This window comes from Pseudopodoces humilis, chromosome 9, assembly GCF_049639895.1.
Source record: "Pseudopodoces humilis isolate 2021_Gansu_Grassland_sample_001 chromosome 9, ASM4963989v1, whole genome shotgun sequence".
In the NCBI taxonomy this organism is placed as follows: domain Eukaryota; kingdom Metazoa; phylum Chordata; class Aves; order Passeriformes; family Paridae; genus Pseudopodoces; species Pseudopodoces humilis.
Window position 1 is genome coordinate 31023827 of NC_142208.1, and position 22354 is coordinate 31046180.

The window sequence follows — 22354 nt, forward strand, 5'->3', positions numbered from 1 at the left end:
AAAAAAAAATCACAGAAACCACTGCTAGCAGACAATTCAACAGTTGTTTTATTTCCACCTCAGCCAAATCCCATCCTGAACGCACAGTAACACATTGCTAAGCCCTGTTCACAGAGGGAACTTGGATGGGCTCCCCATCTCACTGAAAATTATGGATATTTTCCACTTACATGCACAAGGCCAAGATCTCATTCCTGGGAATTGGTGACACCAGAAGACTGAATGCAAGAATCAATTGCATTTGTGCTTCCAAAATAAACAACAGCACAATACCTTCCAGCTGAAGGGATTTGGCCTGCACCCCTGGACCTCTGCCTTTGCACCAAGGCCAAAAGCTGTTAGCTGGTAAAGATTTCTTGGCTTTTTGAGAGGATTAAAAAATATGAAAGTTTGCTGCTCTGCTGGGGGAACTGCTCAGCAGCTGCACGTGGTGTTTCCAGGCAGATGTGTGAGACAGGCACAACATTTGGGACACAACTGGAAATTCTGTGCAAGCACCAGAAGAGCAGGGTGTAACACCCAGCAGCAGCAGGCCCCAGAGGGGCAAAGCTGGGAGAGGTAAAGCACGTGGAGAGGCACATGGGAAAGGAGCAGGGTGGGAGAAGACAGCTTGGACATGCACTTCCCTAAGTATTTTTAAGACATATCCACTAGTGACAGGTATTCCAGGCAGAACATTTACACTGAAGCAGTACAGACATCACCAGATCTTATTTTTCTTTCAGAATCAGGTCACAAAGCCCAAAGTTTCTATTTTAAGTCTTAGGATCTCATATTCCTAGGACAAATACATCATCTTTGAGCCAGTGTACTGACAAGAAGCTTTAAGACTTAATGTCAAGGATTTGGGGCTGAGGGAGTACACAAGAACGGGGAGAATGTTTGGAGATCAGATTGTGCTCACAGTGCCTGTGCTGGTGTCTCCAGCAGACCCAAGAGAGCCCAGCTCCTTGTCCATTCATGTAACAGGAAATCTGACCTACAGATCTGCCACAAACTGACCTCTAGAATCCAAGATTTTGGGTTCCTTTCCCCTCCTTGATACAAATGTTTCCAAGATCTGTTTCTGCCCCGTTTCCTGTAGAGGCAGAATCCCAGGTGGGCACACCAGTGCCTGCGCTCTGTATTCCTGATGCTGCTCTGTGTGTTCTGCTCTCATGTTCAAGACCCAGCGCTTCATCAGACAAAACAACTTCAGGAAATTTTCCTTCCAGGTGAATTCAGTGGAGATTTTCAGGCATGGCTCATTTGCTGGTGTTTTTTTTCATCTTTTTCCACAGATAAGCTGCAACACCCATATACAGCAAATTAAGACTTAATTCAAATTGTGTCAGTGTCCACATGCCACATCTCTATGTTTTTACATTGATTTTTAGACCTTGCATCACTTTTTTACCAGATTTTCCTTAATTTCACAAGGCAACATTTCCCTTAAAAATCAACCCCCACACATGTTCCATAACCTCTGGCTGCGGGCCAGGCAATACAGAGAGGATGGCGTGCTCTCAGTACTTACCGTCATTGCACTCACACCTAAGGAACTGGGTACCATTAAAGTGGAAATCTGTTAAAATAGTCAAGTGTGCTTAAAAGTGACCCTGAAAGCTTTTGAGTATAGTCCTGCTTCATTCTGCATATGCATGACTTGTTAGCACAGGGTGTGAGAGCAAGCCTTGGGCTGCTTATCATCCCAAACCAGGGCAGCCTTGAATTTGGATAAAATACAGCAAATTTCCCACTGACACCAGCAGGAACAGGTGTGCGTATGTGTAGGGGGAAAGAGAATGTGCAAGACACTCAAAAAGGCAGACACACGATTGATAATGTGATTTCAGACAAAGATTCTATTTTAAAATTTGACTTGTATTCTGAAGAGTAATTTTACTTAAATTTAAATAGCTGGATTTGAAAAGAAATTAAAGGAGTTGTGCTTAGCTGTTGCCATTGCAAAAATCTATTCTGGAACATGCTGAGCTATGAATAACACCACAGAAAATTCATAAAATGCACAGCTCATTTCAACGCTAAACTGCAGATGAAAGACTCAAAATTAATCAACAGATTATGAGAACCCCAACTCATGATTTAAACCTGATTTCATTTACATCAACATAATGCAAGTGATCTCAGTAGAGGTGGAACTTACTTATGTGATTATAAGAATTTAAAATTAGAAATGTTAACAATGAGGAGAGGAGGCCTTCAAAGTAGGAAACTCTTTTCTCTACAAAAAACCCCAGCCCTTTAAAATTGGATTTTAGACTTTAAAAGGTTAAGGGCAGAAAATAAGACTAGATACTGCGCTGCAAACTAAACACTGGCCAGAAAATGAGGCATTTTCATCAAGAATTCATGCACAAAAATCATAGACTGTTCAGAGTACCACAGGTTCAACAAAAGCAGGTTTCAAACTTCATCCGTGTTCATCTTAACATCTTGATGTTCGTGATGGGCTGGCAAACACGGCCTGAAAGCTTTTCCTTCCACATCAGCCAATGCTGAAATGCAGAGAGTATCATGAGCCTGCAGGGACTCAGATTTATGGGGTTTTTACCTAAATGCTTTGGCACAGACATTTTCAGTTTCACCACAAAGCACTGAGTGACCGGCTGGTAGAACACAGCACAGCGCAGTTAACCATGGTCCTTCCAGAGGAGCAGTGCTGAGATCTGGGGTGGTTTTTCACAGTTCAAAGCCAAGAGTCACTTTTGAGTTTGATTAACCTTAAACCAACAAACCATTTTTAGTTTCAAACCACGGTTTGTAAGTCTTAGCTAAATGCAGTTACTGACTGAAGGTTCACCGATACCAGAGTAAAACAGCAGATTAATAAAAGGTTTTAATCTTTCAATAAAATAGACACAGAATAAATCTAAACATAACCTTCCTGCAAGGTACACAGCACAAAACAGCCTTGAAGAGAATTTTTGTAGAAAATCATATTCTATTTCAGGCTTGCCTAAATAAATCAGGGGAATTTGTCCAGCACTCCTCACTTTGAACTCACAGAAAGCTCTGACTCACTCCTTTGTAATACTTTCTAGTATAAGGAGGTTCACAGGGTCAACTTTTATCCCTAATCTTGTGGAACATTCCTCAGTACCTCCAACTCCAACAGCCTTATGTGAGCCAAAACACAGACTGCAAAACTCTGGCAGTGAATTAAAACATGTAGAAATTGAATTACAGGCTGAGTAACTCCAGTAGTGCTCCTACCTTACATTACTTACACCTATGTATCTTCATAAATTGCACTCAGCAAAAAACAAGACCAAGTGTTTCAAAACTTGAAATCTAAGTGTGATTGTGATTTTTTCACACTTTTATGCTCTTTGCAACTGACAGGGAAGAAAATGTTTCATTAGATTAATATTAAATGCGTAACAACCTAATTGTTAAACCACTTTTTTTTTCTTCAACTTTGTTCTATGAAGAAGAAAGAATTGAATTTTCCTTTTATACTGCCTTTAAATGTCAAAGGCAAATGCCTTTTTTTTACCTACAGGACTTAAAACCAGCTTTCAGAAAATAAAGCAGCACCATGAATTAAGTGTTGAGATGAAGAAATGGTTTTCAATAAGCAATTACACAGCAATAAAAATCTTGACTTGGTAAAATATTCATATATTCAACCAGAAATGAAATAAGAAATCATCATCAAAATCTTAAAAGCATTCTAAGTCCTTCTGGACTACACATAGGTAGGACTGAATGGGGGTTGGAGTAAAGGAAACCCAGCTTTTGTGAATTGTTCAGTCTGGTATGAACCTGAAGATAAAAAAAAAAAAAATATACTTAACACATGCTTTCAACACCCATCTATAAATATTAGAACAGGTATAGAGAACAGAAATCAAAGATTTTTGGATTACAGGGGAATATTAAAAATTATACCTGAGGTCAGTGTGTTTCTGCTAAGAACCAGATGCAAATACAACAGGCTTGTCTCCTGGTGCATGAAAAGCAAGTACAGCCCTGTTGACTAGAAACACAATTAAAGTGAGAAACACAGCAAAATGGGGTGTGGGAAATGAGCCATGCATGGCCCTGACAATAACTGAATCAGAACTCACAATTCAAGTATCCATAGGCATTTTCTACAGTGAAAATAATTACAAAGGAATGTCTGTTTCTACAGCCTCAGTAAACTCAGCCATACCTAGATCCCTCAAACAAGTATCTTTCATCTTTTACTCAGAAGTCACAGACAGGAGAAACTCCAGAAATACCTTTCAGTAAGGTTTTGCTGTAGAAGCATTTCAAGGAAAAATCAACTCCTAAGTCATGCAGCTTGTCAGACACTTGGCACTAGACACTGTGACCTTGGAACACGAATTCAAAGTAAAATGTCACATACCTTGGCAAATTTCTATGCATACATCTTGTAGGACAGTTTCTGTGTTCTTCCATAAAAACCCACAGAACAAAGAGGTGCTGGAAGAAACTCTTTCAGAAGTCATTGTGAACACAGCATCACCTTGTGTATTCACCTTAAGTCTTCAAAATGCAGTATACTTCAGCAATATCTGTTGATCCTCTGACCTCAGGTATCAACTGTTTCAAAATGTATCAGCAATACATGGGAACAGTCGTTACGCTTCTGGAACAAGATCTTGTTATATGCATACTGCGAGTTTATATAGATTTGTTCCCTTATGAAAATATCCATTATATCCATATAATTTGAGAGATGTTTTTGGACCTTCATATCCTTGTTTCATAGAATACATAAATCCGAGTAGGAGGCAAGATTCACCTAGGAATATTGTCCTAGAAACATTCAAATTTTATTTTTCTTAGTCTAAAATCAGCCATGTTTCTAGATAATGTCACAAACACAAATTCCTCCTACAAAACCACAGCATGTACCTGCAAATGAAAGAAGCCCCAGTTCACACCAAGATAGCTGGAGTTCAGAAAACATTGCACCTCCGCTTTCTCTGAGTACTTGCAAATACAGAGAACAGATTTATTCTGTACAGAACACAAGCTTTGCAATTTACCAAAGCAAGGAGTAAGGCATAAATATTTCCAGCCTTTGACTGTACAACAAGGTCTGGTGCAGGAGCTGTAGGATGGAACAGCAGCTCAAAGCAGTTGAGTCCAAGGTCTATTTGTGTAGACTTCTTGTGCTTTCTGGTGCATGTAAAACTCAAGTAGAAATGGTTCTACAAAGGTATACTGCAAAATTAAATAGTCCTTTTAATAACTTTAAGAGGATAATTTTCCCCCAAGTCAGTACCTGAGTTGGAAGATTTAGAATAAGCAATAAATTGTATCAATTGGTCTTTCCCATCACACTTGACAACCCAGTATTAAAGGAGACAAATTGTTTGTGGAGTGAAAAAGATCTGCCCCATTGAATGGAAAAAACCCATGAAGGGCATTTTTCATGGAACAGCAGCCCAGTAATAACTATTCATTTATTAAGGTCAAAGAACTAGCTACTCAAATGGAGGACAGCAGCTTTTCATCATCCCCTATGATATTTATACTTCTACACAGTTGGCTCTAGTAAGTCAATTTCCATCCAGGAAATGTGAGCACTATCCAGTGTTTCATGTGGTAGACCTACAATTCTTAGTTCTTATCCATCCCTGTTCCAGAAGTTGTCAAGGACAGGAAGATGTTCAACAACCAGCTGTGCATATCTGAAACTACTTCAATTATACAAACAAAAAGGTCAATATAGACATGCAACAGAATGCCAAACTATGACATTTACATTAAGCAAAAGTCTACAAATTCAGATGCTTAATGCAATTTTCTCCTTTATTTGTTTAGTCACCTTCAGTGTTCTAGGCTGGTTGATTAATATGCACCTATTGTCTGAGGAACCAAAGAGGTTATGTGGTTTCTACTTTTGTAATTTTAAAGCTGTATTATTTTAAGCAAGCAGAAGAAACAAGTTTGTGTCTGAATGGTTACAACCCTCGGGGTACTGCTGCAGTGTCTGTGTAAACCTGTTGTGATCTTAAATGTGTTTGACAATCTGCCTTGGCACTGCTGCTGCTGCTGCACCAGGCACACTGGGCTCTACCACCTCTTCTCACCATCCTTCCCCTTCCTCCTCCTCCCTTCCATGCCAGCAGCTGGGAAAGACAGCTGCTGAGAATCTGGGATCTGTGAGAACCAGGTTCATGCAAGGAATGGTAACTGAGCCACTGTTTAACAAGGGAAACATTCAAATACCATCATCCATCAGTACAGAAAAGGCAGTTTACACTGAATTCCCTGACAACTCCATTAAGTGTTTTTCTTCTAAACAAAAAACAGTCTGTGCAACTCTGATGCCTTATTGACAGTTTCAACACTAAGATAGAAGGCAAAGCCATGTTTCTTCCCACAGCGTATCAAGAATACTTTAATAACCAGTAAGATTCAGATCAGCTTTAATCAAAGCATAAGGAGCTGTGTATTTAAGCAAGAATAACTTGTATTCAAATAATCATTACTGATGTCAAATTAACGTTTTGAGTCATTACCCTTTAAATGTCAGTGAGCAGAGCATGTCATTCACATATCCATGATCTACATCAGCACACAGCCTCACAAGGACAACACAATCAGTGCTCACTTGTCAACATGAAGTCCTGTTTCTTTTTCAAGTAAAACATTCAATAAACACTTCAGCATTTTCTTTGATTTGAAATTATAGTACAGCAGGATGGGATTTTATCCATGTGATACTGAAAAGCACAACAACTTTTAAGGGGTTTTTTTTACACAATCAACTGGATTCATAGAAGTCAGCTGAAATGAAACACGACAAAGACCTTCCCAGAAGCTACTGCCTTGCAGTTGCCTTTTTACGAACAGAAACTTCATTACATAGTGAAACCCTTAAATTTATCAATGTGGGACAGGCACCACATGTGATCAGAACAAATAAATTTTCACTCACTTTCAAGAGAACCTTCTTTTGCTCTTACACTCACAATCCAGATCCCGGATTATATCTATATATGAAATTCAAGCTGGAACAAGGCAGTTCTTCACAAACCCCATCCATTTTTTGTAAGTTTACTGAACAAAAGATTGCCTGTATCTTGCAATGTAAGAACAGTGCAACAAAATCTTTTATTGCTGACCAGGAAACAGTTTCACGTGATTAAAACAAACACTTGTGCCCTTGTTCAAAAACAGTCAGATAATTAAGAAGTATCAGACACTAATCATGTCCATACAGTTTAAGTCTGCTTCCTTGTGTACAAACACAAGAAAAACAAATCACTATTTTTCTGCAAAACTAAGCCTTATTCACTGTGAGACTTTTTTGAGTGAAATGAAAGGAATGGTTCTGGTACAGTGAATTGCTTCTCATGAAGTTATCTTAGTAAGAAGAAGGTTCTGCAGGAAGAGTATGTCTAAAAATTGTTAGCAAATATACACAAGGAGGCAGGACTGATGAGAAGCTACACGTAACCTTAGATTTACAGCCTGACTACTGCAACTCTGCAAAATACAAAATGATTTTGCATGAAAATTTTTTAAATAAAACATCTTTTACATGATTGCAAGTGCATAGTTTACAAGTTCAGCCTTGTCTGCCTGTTGTCAGTTTTACAGCAAAGAGGGACAATGCTTTGACAGATGACAAATACAGGATAAGCCCTTTATCATGTTCCACTTTTATTGAACATTTTCTGCAAATGCAGATTACAACCTTGGTTTAGGTTGCACGCATCAACTTAAGCCATAATAAATCAGTTTCTGAAATCCAAATCCTAGTGGTAAGGGTTAGGTAGTGGTCAATTTCTGTAGTTAGAGAAATTACAACAGTGTAAGTGTCACTCATAAAAGCAGTATGGTGCAAGAGGCTCTTTGGTGCCAAAAAATTGTCAGTGATGCATTTATGAATGCTACTGAGTAAAAAGCAATCTAATTTACAACTCTTCCTCGCAGTGCTAGAGAAACATTAAAGGACACTGGAGACCCTCACACCTTGAGCAGTCTGCGAAGAAATATCACCATTACAGAAAAGCTGTATAAAAATCAATGACAAAAGACTTAAATCAGAAGGTAATATCTTATCTTTCATCCTGAAATACAGGTCAGGTACGGCCCAGCTCTACAGCAGGCATATTAAATAATCAGATTTAAAGTGATCTACACATTGAGACCTGAAAGATCACTGCCTTAATCTCACACCCATTTATATGGGCATTTATGTGGCAATGTACTTGCATCATCTAAATCTTCAGTAGCGCCTAAAGAACAAACTGCCTCCACACCAGCATGCACCCAGAACAGCCATATGGCAAACACCTAGAAGGATGTAGAAACCCCAGATTTCAAGTGAAGTCTAAGAAATCCTAAAGGAACTCACAATTTGTATCTCTACTGTCTCGTGACTTTTTAAACCGGCTGAGTGTAACAAAAACACAGACTTACTTGTGAGGTTTTTCCAAACTACAATGTATAGGCCGATCCTCGCGTAGATATACACATATGTACAAAATGTATAGAAAAACAAGAGTCCTATCTTGAGCAGAAAGACACTACAGATACCATACAGGAGAAAAGGAGATAAAGGGCCAATTCTGCCAGCACGAGCACCCGGTTCCACACTAACTTCAGTCATTATTGCATGCATTAGATGCCCAGAGTCACAAGTACCTCTGGTGCAGCTGAGCCAACTGACTAAACTGCTCTTCCAGTACATCTCACTTTCAACCTGATCTAAAAGTCAAGGTACTACTTCACACGTCAATAAAAGAGGAGGAAAGAAAACCCTCATGTGATTTGCTACAGCAATAAGTGTAGTTATTTGCACAACCTGGCTGGGTTTAACACAACTGCAAATCTCCATTTCAAAACAGACTATTCTACCTCGCAACACCTGCATGGTCAGAAGCAGGAAAGAGAAAATATACAGCTTCTCAGACACTCACTTAGAACTACCATCTCTAAAAACCAAACTTTGCTTCTTTTAAAATGCAAGTTTGCTTCACTGAACTGCCACTGCAAATCCTACTCTTTCCCTTCCAACCGTGCCTGCCTCAGCATTCCAGATTACAGCTGAGGCATTTGCACCCTCTAGCTGTCACAGGGAGGACACATTACTTATATCTAACTTACATTCATTTTCAACTTCAAATTTATTGAGGCAGTTTATATCAATGTATCCATAAAATAATTCAGAAATAACCCAAGTATACCATTTAAACATCTTCATGATTTATCCATTTACACACTCAGTACACAAACAACCCAGCCTCTGTACAGGTTCATCACATGCAAACCACCCATAAAGACAAAAAACTTTAATTAAAAATAAGTCACAACTCAGTGTACTGTTTCAACTGCATCTCCATTTACCAAATGGCACATTGAATATTCTCTAAAATAAGATGTTTTTAACAATCTTGTTAAAAAATTCTTGGGCAAAATATTTCTAGACTTAAAAAACATCAAGATTTTTCAAAACACTCAAGATACTATACAACTTATAATAACCTTGAAATAGGTTTACAAGGTTGTTAACCAAGGTATTTACATACCAAATAATGTAAAGCAAAAAATTTGTATTTCTAATGACAAAAAGGTGATGCATTAAAGATTTATGAAATTAAAATTAAGGCTCTTTGTTATAGTTCTTTATGTAACTTTACATAATAGCCAACTTTGGAAATGTCAGTCTTGCACATTCTTGTCAATCTACTGCATTTAAAGCAGTAGGGTATATTAAGTATTTGAATAATTACATTGCTACTTCTATGTTTGAGCATGCTTTTGAAACACTGTAATTATGAAATATTTACAATGTGTAGCCTTCAAACTTCATGTAAAAGCCCAAGTATGACTGTCTGGTTTGAATTCAAACAATATACTTGTAAAAACGCTTTTACTTCTCAAAATGAAATGTAAACTACTACAGTTTTAACAAGCAAACCAGCTCTGAAAAGATTCAGCGTGTGCCTGAATGTGGACAGTAAAAGTTATGTGAAATTTCTCAGACAGTACTGTTTTCCATTTCAGACTGAACTATTCATTGTATCAGTTGTTTTCTGTAAGCATGTAGAAAAATTAAATATTTTTTAAAAAAAATTATTCCAAGACCTACATATACTTTGAGCTATGTCCATAGGTTTCTTGAAAACTCAATACTGTCTCGCAGGTTGTAGTGATTGGTCCACAGTTTATTTCAGGATGTGTGTTCAACTAAAAGCAACTCGCTGTTTTTCATTTCATTTCTCTTAAAAGCACAATGATATAAAACACTGAAGACAAAACAAAACAAAAAAAAAAAAGGAATGGTAACCTAAAGATCAAATTCATTAGCCATGTCTCCTACTATATCAAAATTTGTAGTCAGAATTGTCTTTATTGACTTTATTTTTAATTTTTGTACACAAAGAAAAACATGTTCATATCCATCATGAACAAAAACTTAAAAAGGCAGAACTAGAAGACATTTGTGTCCTTCACCAAAGCAAAGCTGTGCTAAAGGTTCCAAACATTTCCATTTTTAAAATAAATATTTTCTTTTTTTTTTTTTTCATTGTCTACATTCCAGTCTTCAGAATGTCACTGGAAACTGCAGCCTATCATGAAATACACACTTTTAAACAGAGTCCCAGCTCACTGCGTTTGGTAGCTTGCCATACCATATCCAGCTTGGTTAGGTATTACAGGAGCACCTTGTCCCTGGGCAGGTTGAGCACCAAATCCACCCATCCAGGCAGCAGATGGAGATTGGCTTAAAAAGAAACAGGATGGTTAAAAAAAGTGGTGAAAAGCAAACGAAAAAAAATAATAAAAAAATAAATAAAAGAACATAAAAACATACTTCCTACACAACTACTTGTATCAAAATAGAACATTTTCTTCTTTTTAATGAGTAATTCAGGTTAAGCTCTACAACATGTGATTCCTGAAAATATCACGAGCTTTTTAAGAACAAAGGAGAAAAAACCCCACAAACCTTGGGTACCAGTTGGATATGGCACCTGCCTCCAAAGGCATGAACACACACAGGTGTGGCTGGAACTCAACATCAGTGATGCAGAAATGCAAGAAATACCCAATACCTCATGGGCATGAACACCAGTGATAGGTTTATCAGGGCTTAATATGTTTAACTGGCACCAGATAATGAAGAACTAGGCAAAAAAGTTATTTTAAAATTATGTTAAAACAAAGTTTGTGTGAGGACTCCAGTCTTCAAGAGATCCATTATTTAAAGCCCACCCAAATTCTGTAACTGCACAAGTTAAAAGTGTCTGTGTCTAGTTCCTTCTCTCCCTGGAGGCAAATATCAGGGCTCCTGGCTCAGACTCACCACCTCAAGTCAGAATCCAGAATATATTTAGATACCAGACCACCACCCAAAACTTTACCACACTGGGTGATCTTTGTGCCTCCATCACACATGAAATGTGCCATCAGGTACAAGTCAGAGTGACTCACCCCAGTATCTGCTCATGGCAAGCACTGAAAATAAACTTCAAGCACAAAGGAGCCCCCCTTAAAGTTTGAAACTTTGTGCAATCCTTGACCTAAATGAACCTGAAACTTAAGATACAGCATTCTTGGAATATTCTAAAAAAATTAAATATAATTACTCACTCTACTCCAAAACCCTGTTGATTCCATGCTTGGCCATACATTCCATACGATGGTACTTGCCACCCATTAGCCATATATTGCCCATACTGTTGTGGATTTCCATATACTTGGCTCCATTGTCCCCACTGACTGTAATCCACCTGCAGAAAGAATAATCCATTGTACTTCAGGTTCTAGAGATGATTTATTTGTGCTGCTGAAGGCAAAGTTTTGACTATATCAATCAGAGAGCTAAAACAAGCAATAATGAGGTCTGAAAAATAAGATGTCACTATGACTTAATTAGATCCTTGCACTGAAAAATGTATTTGTGTGTGCTTGAAACCCCAAAGACTATTTTTGGTTGGACAGCCACCTAATCTGCAGTTAGCAAAACAGCAAGAATTAGAATTACCTCAAAGTTTCTCCCTATCTTGGATCATATCCAGAAGACAGTAACAGATATTCCATCAAAATCACTAGCCCAATTTGATGAACTGGAACATAACTGAGACAGAACATGGAACTTCATAAGAACTCCACGACAAAATTTAGCCATTATAACTGGGAAGTCATTACAGGTGTAAACACAATTGCTTTTGTAATACAAAGAAAAGGTTAAGTACAGTTACCTGTTGGAAGTTTTTAGTCATATCAGGGGATTCTTTACCCCAATAACATTTAACAACATGTCCTTCAATTGTGGTTCCATTAACTGAAACAATAGCATGTGCTGCACTTTCATGGGTTGAAAACCTACAAAATGTAAAAACAAACTAATGTTATGTTTTACAGTACTTCCACCTGATTACTTAAAAAACCATGACTCTATACATACAGGAAATCCAGAGAAACACATCTGCTTTCACAAACATTCATCTTCTCAGATAAAAATGTTGGTGGCCCTTTTTACAAGTTCCAAATTATTCTATGAATATATGGTGACAACCTTTATTGTATCAGGACAAGTTCAATCAAGTGAAATTATAGAGAGATGAAGCATTACTACATGCACAGACCCAGGGATTTTGCTTCCTCTGTCCATACCTGACAAATGAGTAACCTTTTTCTGGAAACACCCTTATTTCCATAATCTGTCCAAACGGTGAAAAAGTCTGTCTCATAAGCTGATCTACAAAGTAAGATGTTTTTTAATTAGTAATCATCCTGGTGTCCAAAAAGTTTCAATAATAAGAAATAAGAGAACACTTCATACCTGTTAGCCCCGAGGCAATTCCTCCACAGTACACAGTACAGTTTTTTGGACTTGACTGATTTACTACGTCTTCAAATCTCAACTGTTTTGTATTATCTATAAAGAGAGAAGGCTGGTTTTCAGCAGTGGGCTGACTGTAACCCAGACACTTACCTCATACACAAGCATGAATTTCACATTTAACAAACACATTCAATATTTTATGACACACCAGGAGTGCCACCGCTATGCTGATACAACATACCAAAAAATTCTAATCAAGATCTGGAAGGCAAGCTAGTATGTGATTTAGGTGACATGATTTCGGCTTGTGTTTTATTCCCCCACTGAACAGTGAAAAGACAGCAAACACAACACAGCATGACATGAAGCTCTTACTTTCTTGTGTACTTTTGGGGGCTGGTGGTTTCCTTGTTGCCCAGTTAGTTCTGATCTGGCGGCCTCCCAACCACTGGCCTCCCATGTGTACAATAGCATTTTCTGCATCCTGAAGAGATTAAAACAGAGATTGTAGCGCTTCCAAACAAAAACCACGTACAAATCTACTCCCAATACTTGATTATCAGTTAATTGCACTGACAAAACCAGTAACAGTACCAGAAGAGTATGAAATTCTGAACAATCGTAGCAAGCAAACATTAATTAACATGAATATTAACATGGTTACAGGGAAGGCCCTCAGAGGCAATTTGGCAAAAACTTCCTCCCACCCATTTTCTACACAGGTTAGAAGCCAACTGCAATAATATATATATACACTACCTGCATATATGCCACATATATACATGTACACATACACACATTTATACCATACATACATATACTATACAAGCATCTGAAATAGAATGTTCAAAAGCTGCCCAAGAAAGTGGAAAGGTCACAAAGATGTCAGGACCAATCACTGAAATAAAACAACTATCATTAAATTAAATTAAATCATTAAATGTTTCTTTTGCTTCCTGGAGGTGTGCAATGGATGCTTTTTAAGTTCTCTACATGTTAAATTCTTACACATGAGAATCCATGGCCCACTTTTAATCCTGAATATGAAACTGAAGACAATCTTTGAGTTCACAGTGTAAACAGAAACATCTGGTAAGCAAGGATAAGTTTGCTAACAGCTTCAAGAAGCAATTTGCCTCTCAATTGTTTTGGAAGAAGGCAGGCACAGCAAATAATGCATATTTGAAATGCTTTTCCAAGGGCATGAAGCTTAAAGAAAAAACTGCCAAGCACAAGGGACAAAGAAAATGTAGACAAGTTAAAGGTGAGCTGCTCCTAGCTAGAATTCTCTTCTCAAACTCAGGACCTTGATCTTTCTAGTTTTAATTATATTGAGAACCCATTTTGAAAACACAGAAATACAAAAATGAAATTTCAAAAGATGATCAATAAGAAAAGGAAGACCCAATCTAGAAGACAAAACCAAACGACCCCAATTGATTAGAACACCCATGGCTCCTAAAACATGGTGAATACATAATGAATTGACTAGGAAACACTCTCTGATGAATCTTTCTGCTATCCTGCTTGAGGATCACAGCTGAGACAAAAATGGAGCAGAGCCCAAGCCATAACTGATGCAGTCCAATGCAGGAGTTTATTTTTCTCTTAACTGTGTTATGCATTAAGAACTCAGGCTGGAGTACCTGAAGTCTGGGAGCATATCTCACTTCACCAAATCTAACAGAATGATACACTCTGACAAACAGGCCTTGAAGTACCAGCTCAGAACAGTCACACCATAACCCTACAGGTGCAGCTGCTATGGGAATGAGCAGCAATCAGGACATTAAATTTAGAGTACTTTTTAGTATTATGTTTAGAATTCATCCAGTAATTTCGTAGAATGAATACAAATTTCAAATTGGAGTTTTTAAGGGTGCGGTCTGAAAAGAATCCAATAACTTTTATTCCATGACTGTTGCAGTTCCCCTCAGGTCACAGGAACCAAACACAACTGTATGACGAGGGAAGAGTGGTACAAGGAAATAACAGCTACTCCTTGCTTTTTCAGCCGCACCACAGAACAAAGAAAGTGTAACTGGAAAAATACATTAATCAAGGCATTCGATTGCAGTATCTTATGGCATTGGCAAATCTGAAGAAATTAAAATTTTTTTCTCTGATTATGACAGCTCCAGGTAACTGTTATAGAACATCAAAAGAGATCTGACATGTAGGACTTCTGACCACACAAACAGGCTTTATGTGCCTAAAATCCTGAAACTGTGTGTTTTTCCTATGCAAAATATTTAAGGAAAATGATTCACAGTTTCCTCATGCTGTCCTAAACATACATACAGCTCCTGTACATGTAAATTTGTTTAGGGTGAAGTCTAATAAACAGTGAATACATAAACAGGCAAAACTAAAAATGGAAAATAGGAACTATTTTAAACCTGCATTGTGATTACTCACCAGTTTGTTATAAAAAGATACAAAACCATAGCCTTTTGACTTTCCAGTTGCCATATCTTTAACTACCCGTGCATCCCTGTGAAAAGAAGCACAGCTATATGAGGGTAGTATTGATAACCTGCAAAATAAAAACTAAAAGGAACCACACACACTGTATTGTGAGCATAATTTTTTCTTATAAATTCAGTTAGCCCTAAAACTACAGTCATTCCTGAACTCTCCCTATTGCTTCTTTACCTGTTAGAAAAAAGCAGTAGGACAAAAAAAATAACATGTAATAAACATGCAACCTATGCACATAACCTATACTGGCTATAACTAGAATGTTCAAATTTGAAGTATAAGAGAAACAAAGTTTCCTTTTCTAATATTCTATTGGCTAGGGTCCTCTAAGGTTTACTGTTCTATAAATTACTGTAACAATTCTATCTAATTTACCATGCATTTTCTAAATAGTTAAATGTCTTCTGCCTAGTGATACAAAATATATGAAATATTAAAAAAATCGAAAAAGAGGAAAAAATAGGAATTAAAAGGCATACATGGCCTGTTAACAGATTTCTTTATTTTTCTTGGTCAATTCTCTACCATCATTTTGGAGTTTGGGTAGCTGTAAATTTTGAAAAATTGACATTTTCAGAAATTTAAGAAAGGAGAATAAAACTAACAACAATGCTAAGCACACCAGTACGAAAACAACAAATTTACACAGAAATTTTAGTGAGTAAGTTAAAATGATTGGAAATATAGAACTGCACTGAATATAGAATGTTAAAATGTAAATACTAAAATATGTATATATAAATAATGTATAATAAGAATAAATAGAAATGAGAAAAAATCTACAACTGAGTTCCAGTGTGCACAGTTCCTTGCAGTTAGCCTTCAAGATCCTGTCCATTCTTATGAGCAATTCTGCAAAATAACCAGAATGCTATTACTTTTAATTGTGACTTGGACTTTAGAAAAACTGCAGGTCTCAGGTATAAATATAGATTGAGAAACAGAAACCTGAATTATTCTTTTTAAATTGATTTTTAAAACAGTACTACTTACCACATTAAGAGACAAAAAGCAAAGTAAACAAAACAGCAGAGGTAAGAAATAAGATTTATGATTCATTTAAAAATATGCGTACAGAACAAGAGAAAAATAAGAATTTTGTTCTAAGAAATATATTCCTGTAAAGTAGTACAAAAACGTTCATGTGCAACTTTGATTTTTATAAAGATAAACTGATAGAAGATTAACAGATTTTTTTGTAGCAGTACTATTTAGGACACATATACTTTAGCACTCTCAAGGATTTTGTAATGTTAAATATGTTCAATTAGAACATCAGGTGATTTAGTATCACCTGAATTGTCCATGAGAAGTTTAAAGAAACATTCTCTTAACTGGCAGAAATGTGCACATATTGTAAAGTCACCATTCTTTCATTTAAGATATAATAATTGTAATTCATCCCATTATCATCCAAAAAACCAGATTTCATTCTCCTAAGTATTAGCTTTTTTAAAACATTCCCAAGTTATTAACTAGCTGCTTTATAGAATTATATTCCAATTGCCCAGTTTTCCACACTGCCAATGAAATGCAGCAAAAATGCACATAAAACACACCCAGGATACAATATATACCAGTTGTCAGGTCACTACTCTTTACACATTCTCAACATCAAAAAATCACACTTTGAGCAGTAATTAAATTTTAATAAAAAGTTGAAGGACATTAGCATATAAATTAGATTAAAAGCACATTGCTTTCAGCAAACCAGAGCACAATTACATTACTGTATTTACATTGTGAAACACACTGAGATGCAACCCCCCCGCCCAGCACAAGGATATGAACAGCAGAAAAAATATCTCAACAGATAAGAAATAACATTTCAACTTAGAAACACATTTTCACTATAACATTTTCTAACTGATAATGGAAATGTTTATGATGATACTTACGATATTTTACCAAAAGGAGCAAATGCTGACTTGATGTCTTCTGTTGTTATTTCTGGACTTAAATCCCCAACGAACACATGGAAGTGATCTGAAAATAAATAATTTACTAATCAAATATTTAACTGCTATCTGAAGTTTCAACTCCTGAGAAAGTGATGCTCTGCACACAGCACTGGGAAACAGGAACGCTCAGGATTCCATGTGAAGAGCAGCAGCAATTTAATCTGTCCACTCCGGTTTCCCCAGGTGTAAAGCAGAAACAGAAGAATTAGTTCACAAAATTCTATTAAACACTAGATGGGAGGGAGAAAAAATATGTTTAAATGCATTTATGATAAATTATTACCACTTTGTGAAGTATTTGTGTAGAAGTGATACTGTGGCATTACATTACTTACTGGATGTATCTTTTTTCTGGCTACTTGGTGTTGTTGCCCAGTTTACTTTGACCTCCTGAAAACAAGTATAAGATTTAGTATAAATTCACAGAATTCTTACATTTTATAAGTTCATTCAAGGGTGGGTTACAACTTCCAACGTTTACAAATCATCATTTAATATAAAACACCATCATAAACAGAACATCACAAATAATACATTTCCTAAACAAGACTTACTTTTTCATATCAATACTTTTAAAAGATTATTCTATCAATATTTAATCTTGGTAAAACATCTTCAGTGGTTTTATTAATATTTTCACGCAAATCTACATTCTTTAAATCTAAGATTACCATGTGAGCAACTTACCTTTCCCAAAATTTTTCTCCCATTCATAGCAGCTAATGCAGCAGCTGCATCTCTGTGTTCATAAAATTCCACAAAGCAATAAGGGTCATTGCTTGTATGCTGCAAAACAGAAAATCCAACAGAAGAGTTGACCCTTCTGCTATCGGGTTGCTGAGAAGAAAATCCAGGAAAATATATTACTTATAGCTAGAAACTTTCAGAATGATTTGCATCAGATTTATGAAATAGCCTTTGACATTACACTTAAATGCAAGAATTATTAAGATGGGTTTTTTATTAAAGGTCTAGCAGTTTCTGAAGGATAGCTTGCTTTGAATGAGGACTGAAGTTTACTGAACTAAAAATAACTGATCAGAAAAGTGATCTGCAAACTGGATGGAAAGGGGAGGGAAAAGGGGAAGAATGGAGAGAAGAACAAAACTGCCTCATGCATATACTCAAAGCTAGAAAGGTTTATTCCCCAGACACATTTTCACCAATTTTCTCTTGTCCTACTTAGGAAGTCTTTCCTTTTATTTGACTGAAAACCACCAGCAGGCAGCAACCTGGAAGCTGCACAGTGTCAGTCTCAAGTTAAAAATGCCATAGCAAACAACTGGGAAATAACCTTTGAAAAGAACTCAAAATAGTTTGAAGGAAAAGGATATTAATTAATTGACTCTTAACTCTGTTAAACCTTGAGTACAACCTGTTTTTGTGGGATGGCATATCAAATCACCTTTAAAAATACTCACTGACAGAGGTCACTGAAGTAATAAATATACCAGAGTATAAAGTGCAAAGAAGAGTTTTCTGAAAAGCTGATCAAGTGGAAAGGATGCCGAGAATGCCAACCTGAACACTGGATTTGATCTACCTCCAAGATGTAATGAGTAAAGAACTCTAACCGAAACATTTCCATTAACTATTCATCACGTGCACAGACCAAAAGATGACAAACACTAATATTACCCTAAACAAGTTATTTCTCACATGGATAGGGAAGGGTCTAGCACAGAAGAACTGTTCTGGCATCAATATTCTCACCTATCAACCTCCCCCAGTGCCAGGTAGAACACTCCTGTAACACAAGCTAAGAGAAGCTTTTTCCAGCATTCCTATTTAATTTCTGATAACTCAGACACCCTTACATTGATGAACAATTCTAATCCTTCCCCCTAAAACTGGATTGTACAGATTCAAACATAGTCCTGTCTACTTCTGAAGCTGTCAAGATGCAACAGTTGGACAGATCACAAGGCCTTTATACACCCAAAATGGTCATGGAGTCTAAAGTCATCCTTCTGAACACTGTCAGTACTTGGGGCCTCTAAATGATGCACAATGAACAAATGGGAGAAAATGTACCTGAGACTATGAAGTTTCAATCACAAAGTTCTCACAAGTTCTCTACACTCACCTCAGATGCCCCAAAAAGAAAGCCTTAATTCACCCCTCCTCTCGCACTACTTTGGGAAACTCATTTAAGGCTCCTTTAGAAAATTTAGTGTAGTTTATGCTTCAGCTGAAGTGCAGCATTACTTGTAGATTGTAGGGAGGTCTTCTTTAGCTCTGAGAACTTGTCTGAACAAGAGAAGAATCTCTTTTGCAGACACTCAGATCTTTAGGTGTTCACACTATCTACAAATAGCGTGCCACCAGCCTGAGTATTATATACCCCCAAAAGAAATTGAAATTTTTCAACACTTGATGCGTTCATGTCACATACCCTACAAAAGAAAAATAATGACTTGGTACGCTTGGCTAAAATGGAAAAATCACAGGTTTTTAAAAGGTGATGGTGTTACCAACAATGGTAAGAACCACCTAACAATGACTCAGTTCCTAGGGCAGGTTTACCACGCTCTGTAGAAGGATGGACACCATGGACAGATCCTGTGACAGCTGCAGGCCAGTGCCAGTCTAGAATCCAACCTGCACTTCTGTGACGGCTTGTTTGCAGGTGCTGAGGTCAGCCCAGTGCAGTCACCTCTGTGTGACTGAATACAGCTGCCAGCAATTTTTGTTTATCTACTTGTTTCATGAAGACGTCTCATTTATGGAAAGATCTTAAAACCACAAAGCCTCAACCAAGGTAAAAATGCTGGAATTTCTCACCTGCTCCTCAAGAAACCAAACTGATGCTAACAGCTCTCACCCAGCCAAAGGTGGGAGCAGCAGCACCTTATGTCTGTAGAGCACATGACAATCAAAACTGTTTCTTCAGAGAAAATCTAACGACTGTCATCTGTCAGCCTTCTGTCATTTTTCTCCAATAAACTTAAAGCAAATGCAGCAGAGAAAAGTGTCACACAGGAAATTATTAGTCCAGACAAAGATGAGAGTGATTAAAGAAGCAGCAAGTTGATGATAAACTAAAAATAAAGAAATAAACAAGCTGCATGACATATTGAAAGAAGCAGCCCACAGGGGAGTTTCTGGTAGCATTCCTGAAGAAGCCTGGTCACAAGACTTGCCTTCTGATACTTTCATTAACAACCTTGACAAAAATGTAACTGTCTTCAAGAAATCTGTAATTACAAGTTAGTTTCAAGCATAAGACGTAGTAAAAATGTATGAAGAGTACACAGAAACCAGAGATGAAGAACCAAAGCTTAAACCTGGCAGAAGTTCAGATTAGAGTCTGCCTGCTCAAAGCTTACTAGTTATAAACGTAGAAGGAAGGAAAAATACCAGAGGGAGAGAAGTTTTATAGGATGTGTCAAAAAGCTTGCAGAAATGGCTGCCAACTGTAAAGGTATCAGAGTATTTACAATGGAGATAAGAAAGCATTAATACTTACCAACACTCTGTGCAAAAAGAATTTATCTGGAATACTATGGAAATTTTGTCACTTTGTTTCAAGGAAAAATTAATTTAAGAACAGACAGGTGCAGACAAGAGCTATTTGTACTGGTGCAGACAAGAGGTATTTGAACTAGTGCAGAAAATGCCGAGGAAGAGTCAAACTTATTTTGAAGAATTTCTTACTTTTTATCCATAGCAAAGAACCATTTATTCAAAAGGGACAAGAGTTACTGAGGCTCATGTTCAAATAAAGTGAAAAATGTACAGAACAGCCATGAATAACACTTGAAATAATAAGTTGTCTGATCATCAGAACAATGTGGTTCTGCGAAGAGGGGGTAATCTTTTAAATAAAGTGGGATCTCATCACCAGCTGATAAAAGGTATGTCAGGGCTACAGGCAAAAAGCACAGGATTGTACCCACCAGGTCTCTCAGGCAAAAAGTTATCCCCAAAGCCAAACACAATCAACACAAAGAAACCCACTGCCAGTAATGTCAAAAGAAACCCTCAACTTCGTTTGTTTTGGACAACTTGGGATAAAGTTACATTTTATTTGCTACCCCCCCAGATGTGGAAGGCCTTACCTCTGTTATCATTTTACAGCTTTTGCATGGTCCAATCTGGCTGAATAACTGAAGTATGAGAACCTCAGTCACATCTCTGGAGAGGTTTCCTACATAGCTACACAAGGAAACAAAAAACCAAGATTTTAAACCAGAAATTGTCATCTTTTAAAATGTAATTATGGTTTTAAAAACTTAATCAATTATAAAGAATCTCCTTTTAAAGCATCTCGGGTATCTTAAAGACAATATTTACAAATTATTTCATAGTTTTAATGCGGTACTCATGTTGTTTCTAAATTATAACATTGGCCACATAACTGAGAATGAAGCTCAATTCAGACAACACTGGACACCATGACCTAGTGCCAATCATTTCCTTGGCACAGAGATGTCAAAAGCACGAAGAACATTGCTCAAGAATGTTGTGCAGAACAAGAAACCAATTGGGCAATGATATTTTAAGTTTCACTTCCCACTGAGTATCTCATCAAGAATACTTCTGAATTTGGGTACAAACACACATCTAACTCCCATGAGCTCAGGAGCAGCTCTCGGACAAATTGTGCTGCCTTGCAAGCAACCAACTCAACTTTTCTGTTTTCCTGAACATTTGGAAAGCCAGCCCACTCACCAACAGACAAGGCAATTTATGCAGAATTCTACCATAGGAATGCACTGTACAGCATCTATCTCAACAGCCCACCTTTGTTAATATCCCCCCCAAATTCTGGCAGCATTATTTTAGTACCACCCTGACTTCTTGATTTTTGTTAGTTTGTAAATCTTGAGAAGTAATTCCAAGTTTTGAAGTATTTATTAAGTTTAGATAAGAGTCCTAGATTTACCAGGTCACAATAATCGCTGAGAAAGTCGTGAAGGCAAAACTAAATTATTTTTAACAATGTGACTAATTTGTAATCAAAGTGTAAACGAAGTAATCAGTTATGAGAAAGGCTTGTCACAGTAATATATGTCAAAAGCCATGAGCAGAGGGACATTCATCATCTTTACAAATAAGCCTGTCAAGACATAAAGAATTCAAGTGCAACCAGTAAGATAAGCAGAACCTTCTGTGATTTAAAAGTTGAAATAATATAGAT

The 22354-nt window shown here is 37.0% G+C and overlaps 1 protein-coding gene across 4 annotated transcripts in view; it reads right to left on the reverse strand.

Moving 5' to 3' along the window:
• Positions 1–24: 24 nt before the first annotated feature.
• TIAL1 (TIA1 cytotoxic granule associated RNA binding protein like 1) overlaps positions 25–22354 on the reverse strand; it is a 28077-nt gene continuing 5747 nt past the window's right edge. Inside the window, exons 2-13 of one of the 4 annotated variants that reach the window (XR_015773220.1) lie at positions 21273–21369; positions 17899–18048; positions 17547–17601; positions 17149–17236; positions 15188–15263; positions 13145–13253; positions 12767–12862; positions 12598–12682; positions 12183–12306; positions 11572–11711; positions 3895–10702; positions 25–1285 (exon numbers count right to left, since the gene is read on the reverse strand). Coding sequence is in view for 3 of the 4 variants with exons in the window: in XM_005520792.2 (XP_005520849.1) it covers positions 10585–10702; positions 11572–11711; positions 12183–12306; positions 12598–12682; positions 12767–12862; positions 13145–13253; positions 15188–15263; positions 17149–17236; positions 17547–17601; positions 17899–18048; positions 21273–21369 (1138 nt within the window). In the remaining variant the exon portion in view is untranslated. Of the gene's footprint in view, positions 10703–11571; positions 11712–12182; positions 12307–12597; positions 12683–12766; positions 12863–13144; positions 13254–15187; positions 15264–15729; positions 17112–17148; positions 17237–17546; positions 17602–17898; positions 18049–21272; positions 21370–22354 lie in introns of those variants that run through there. The other 3 variants (XM_005520794.3, XM_005520792.2, XM_088059797.1) reach the window with 3 other exon arrangements.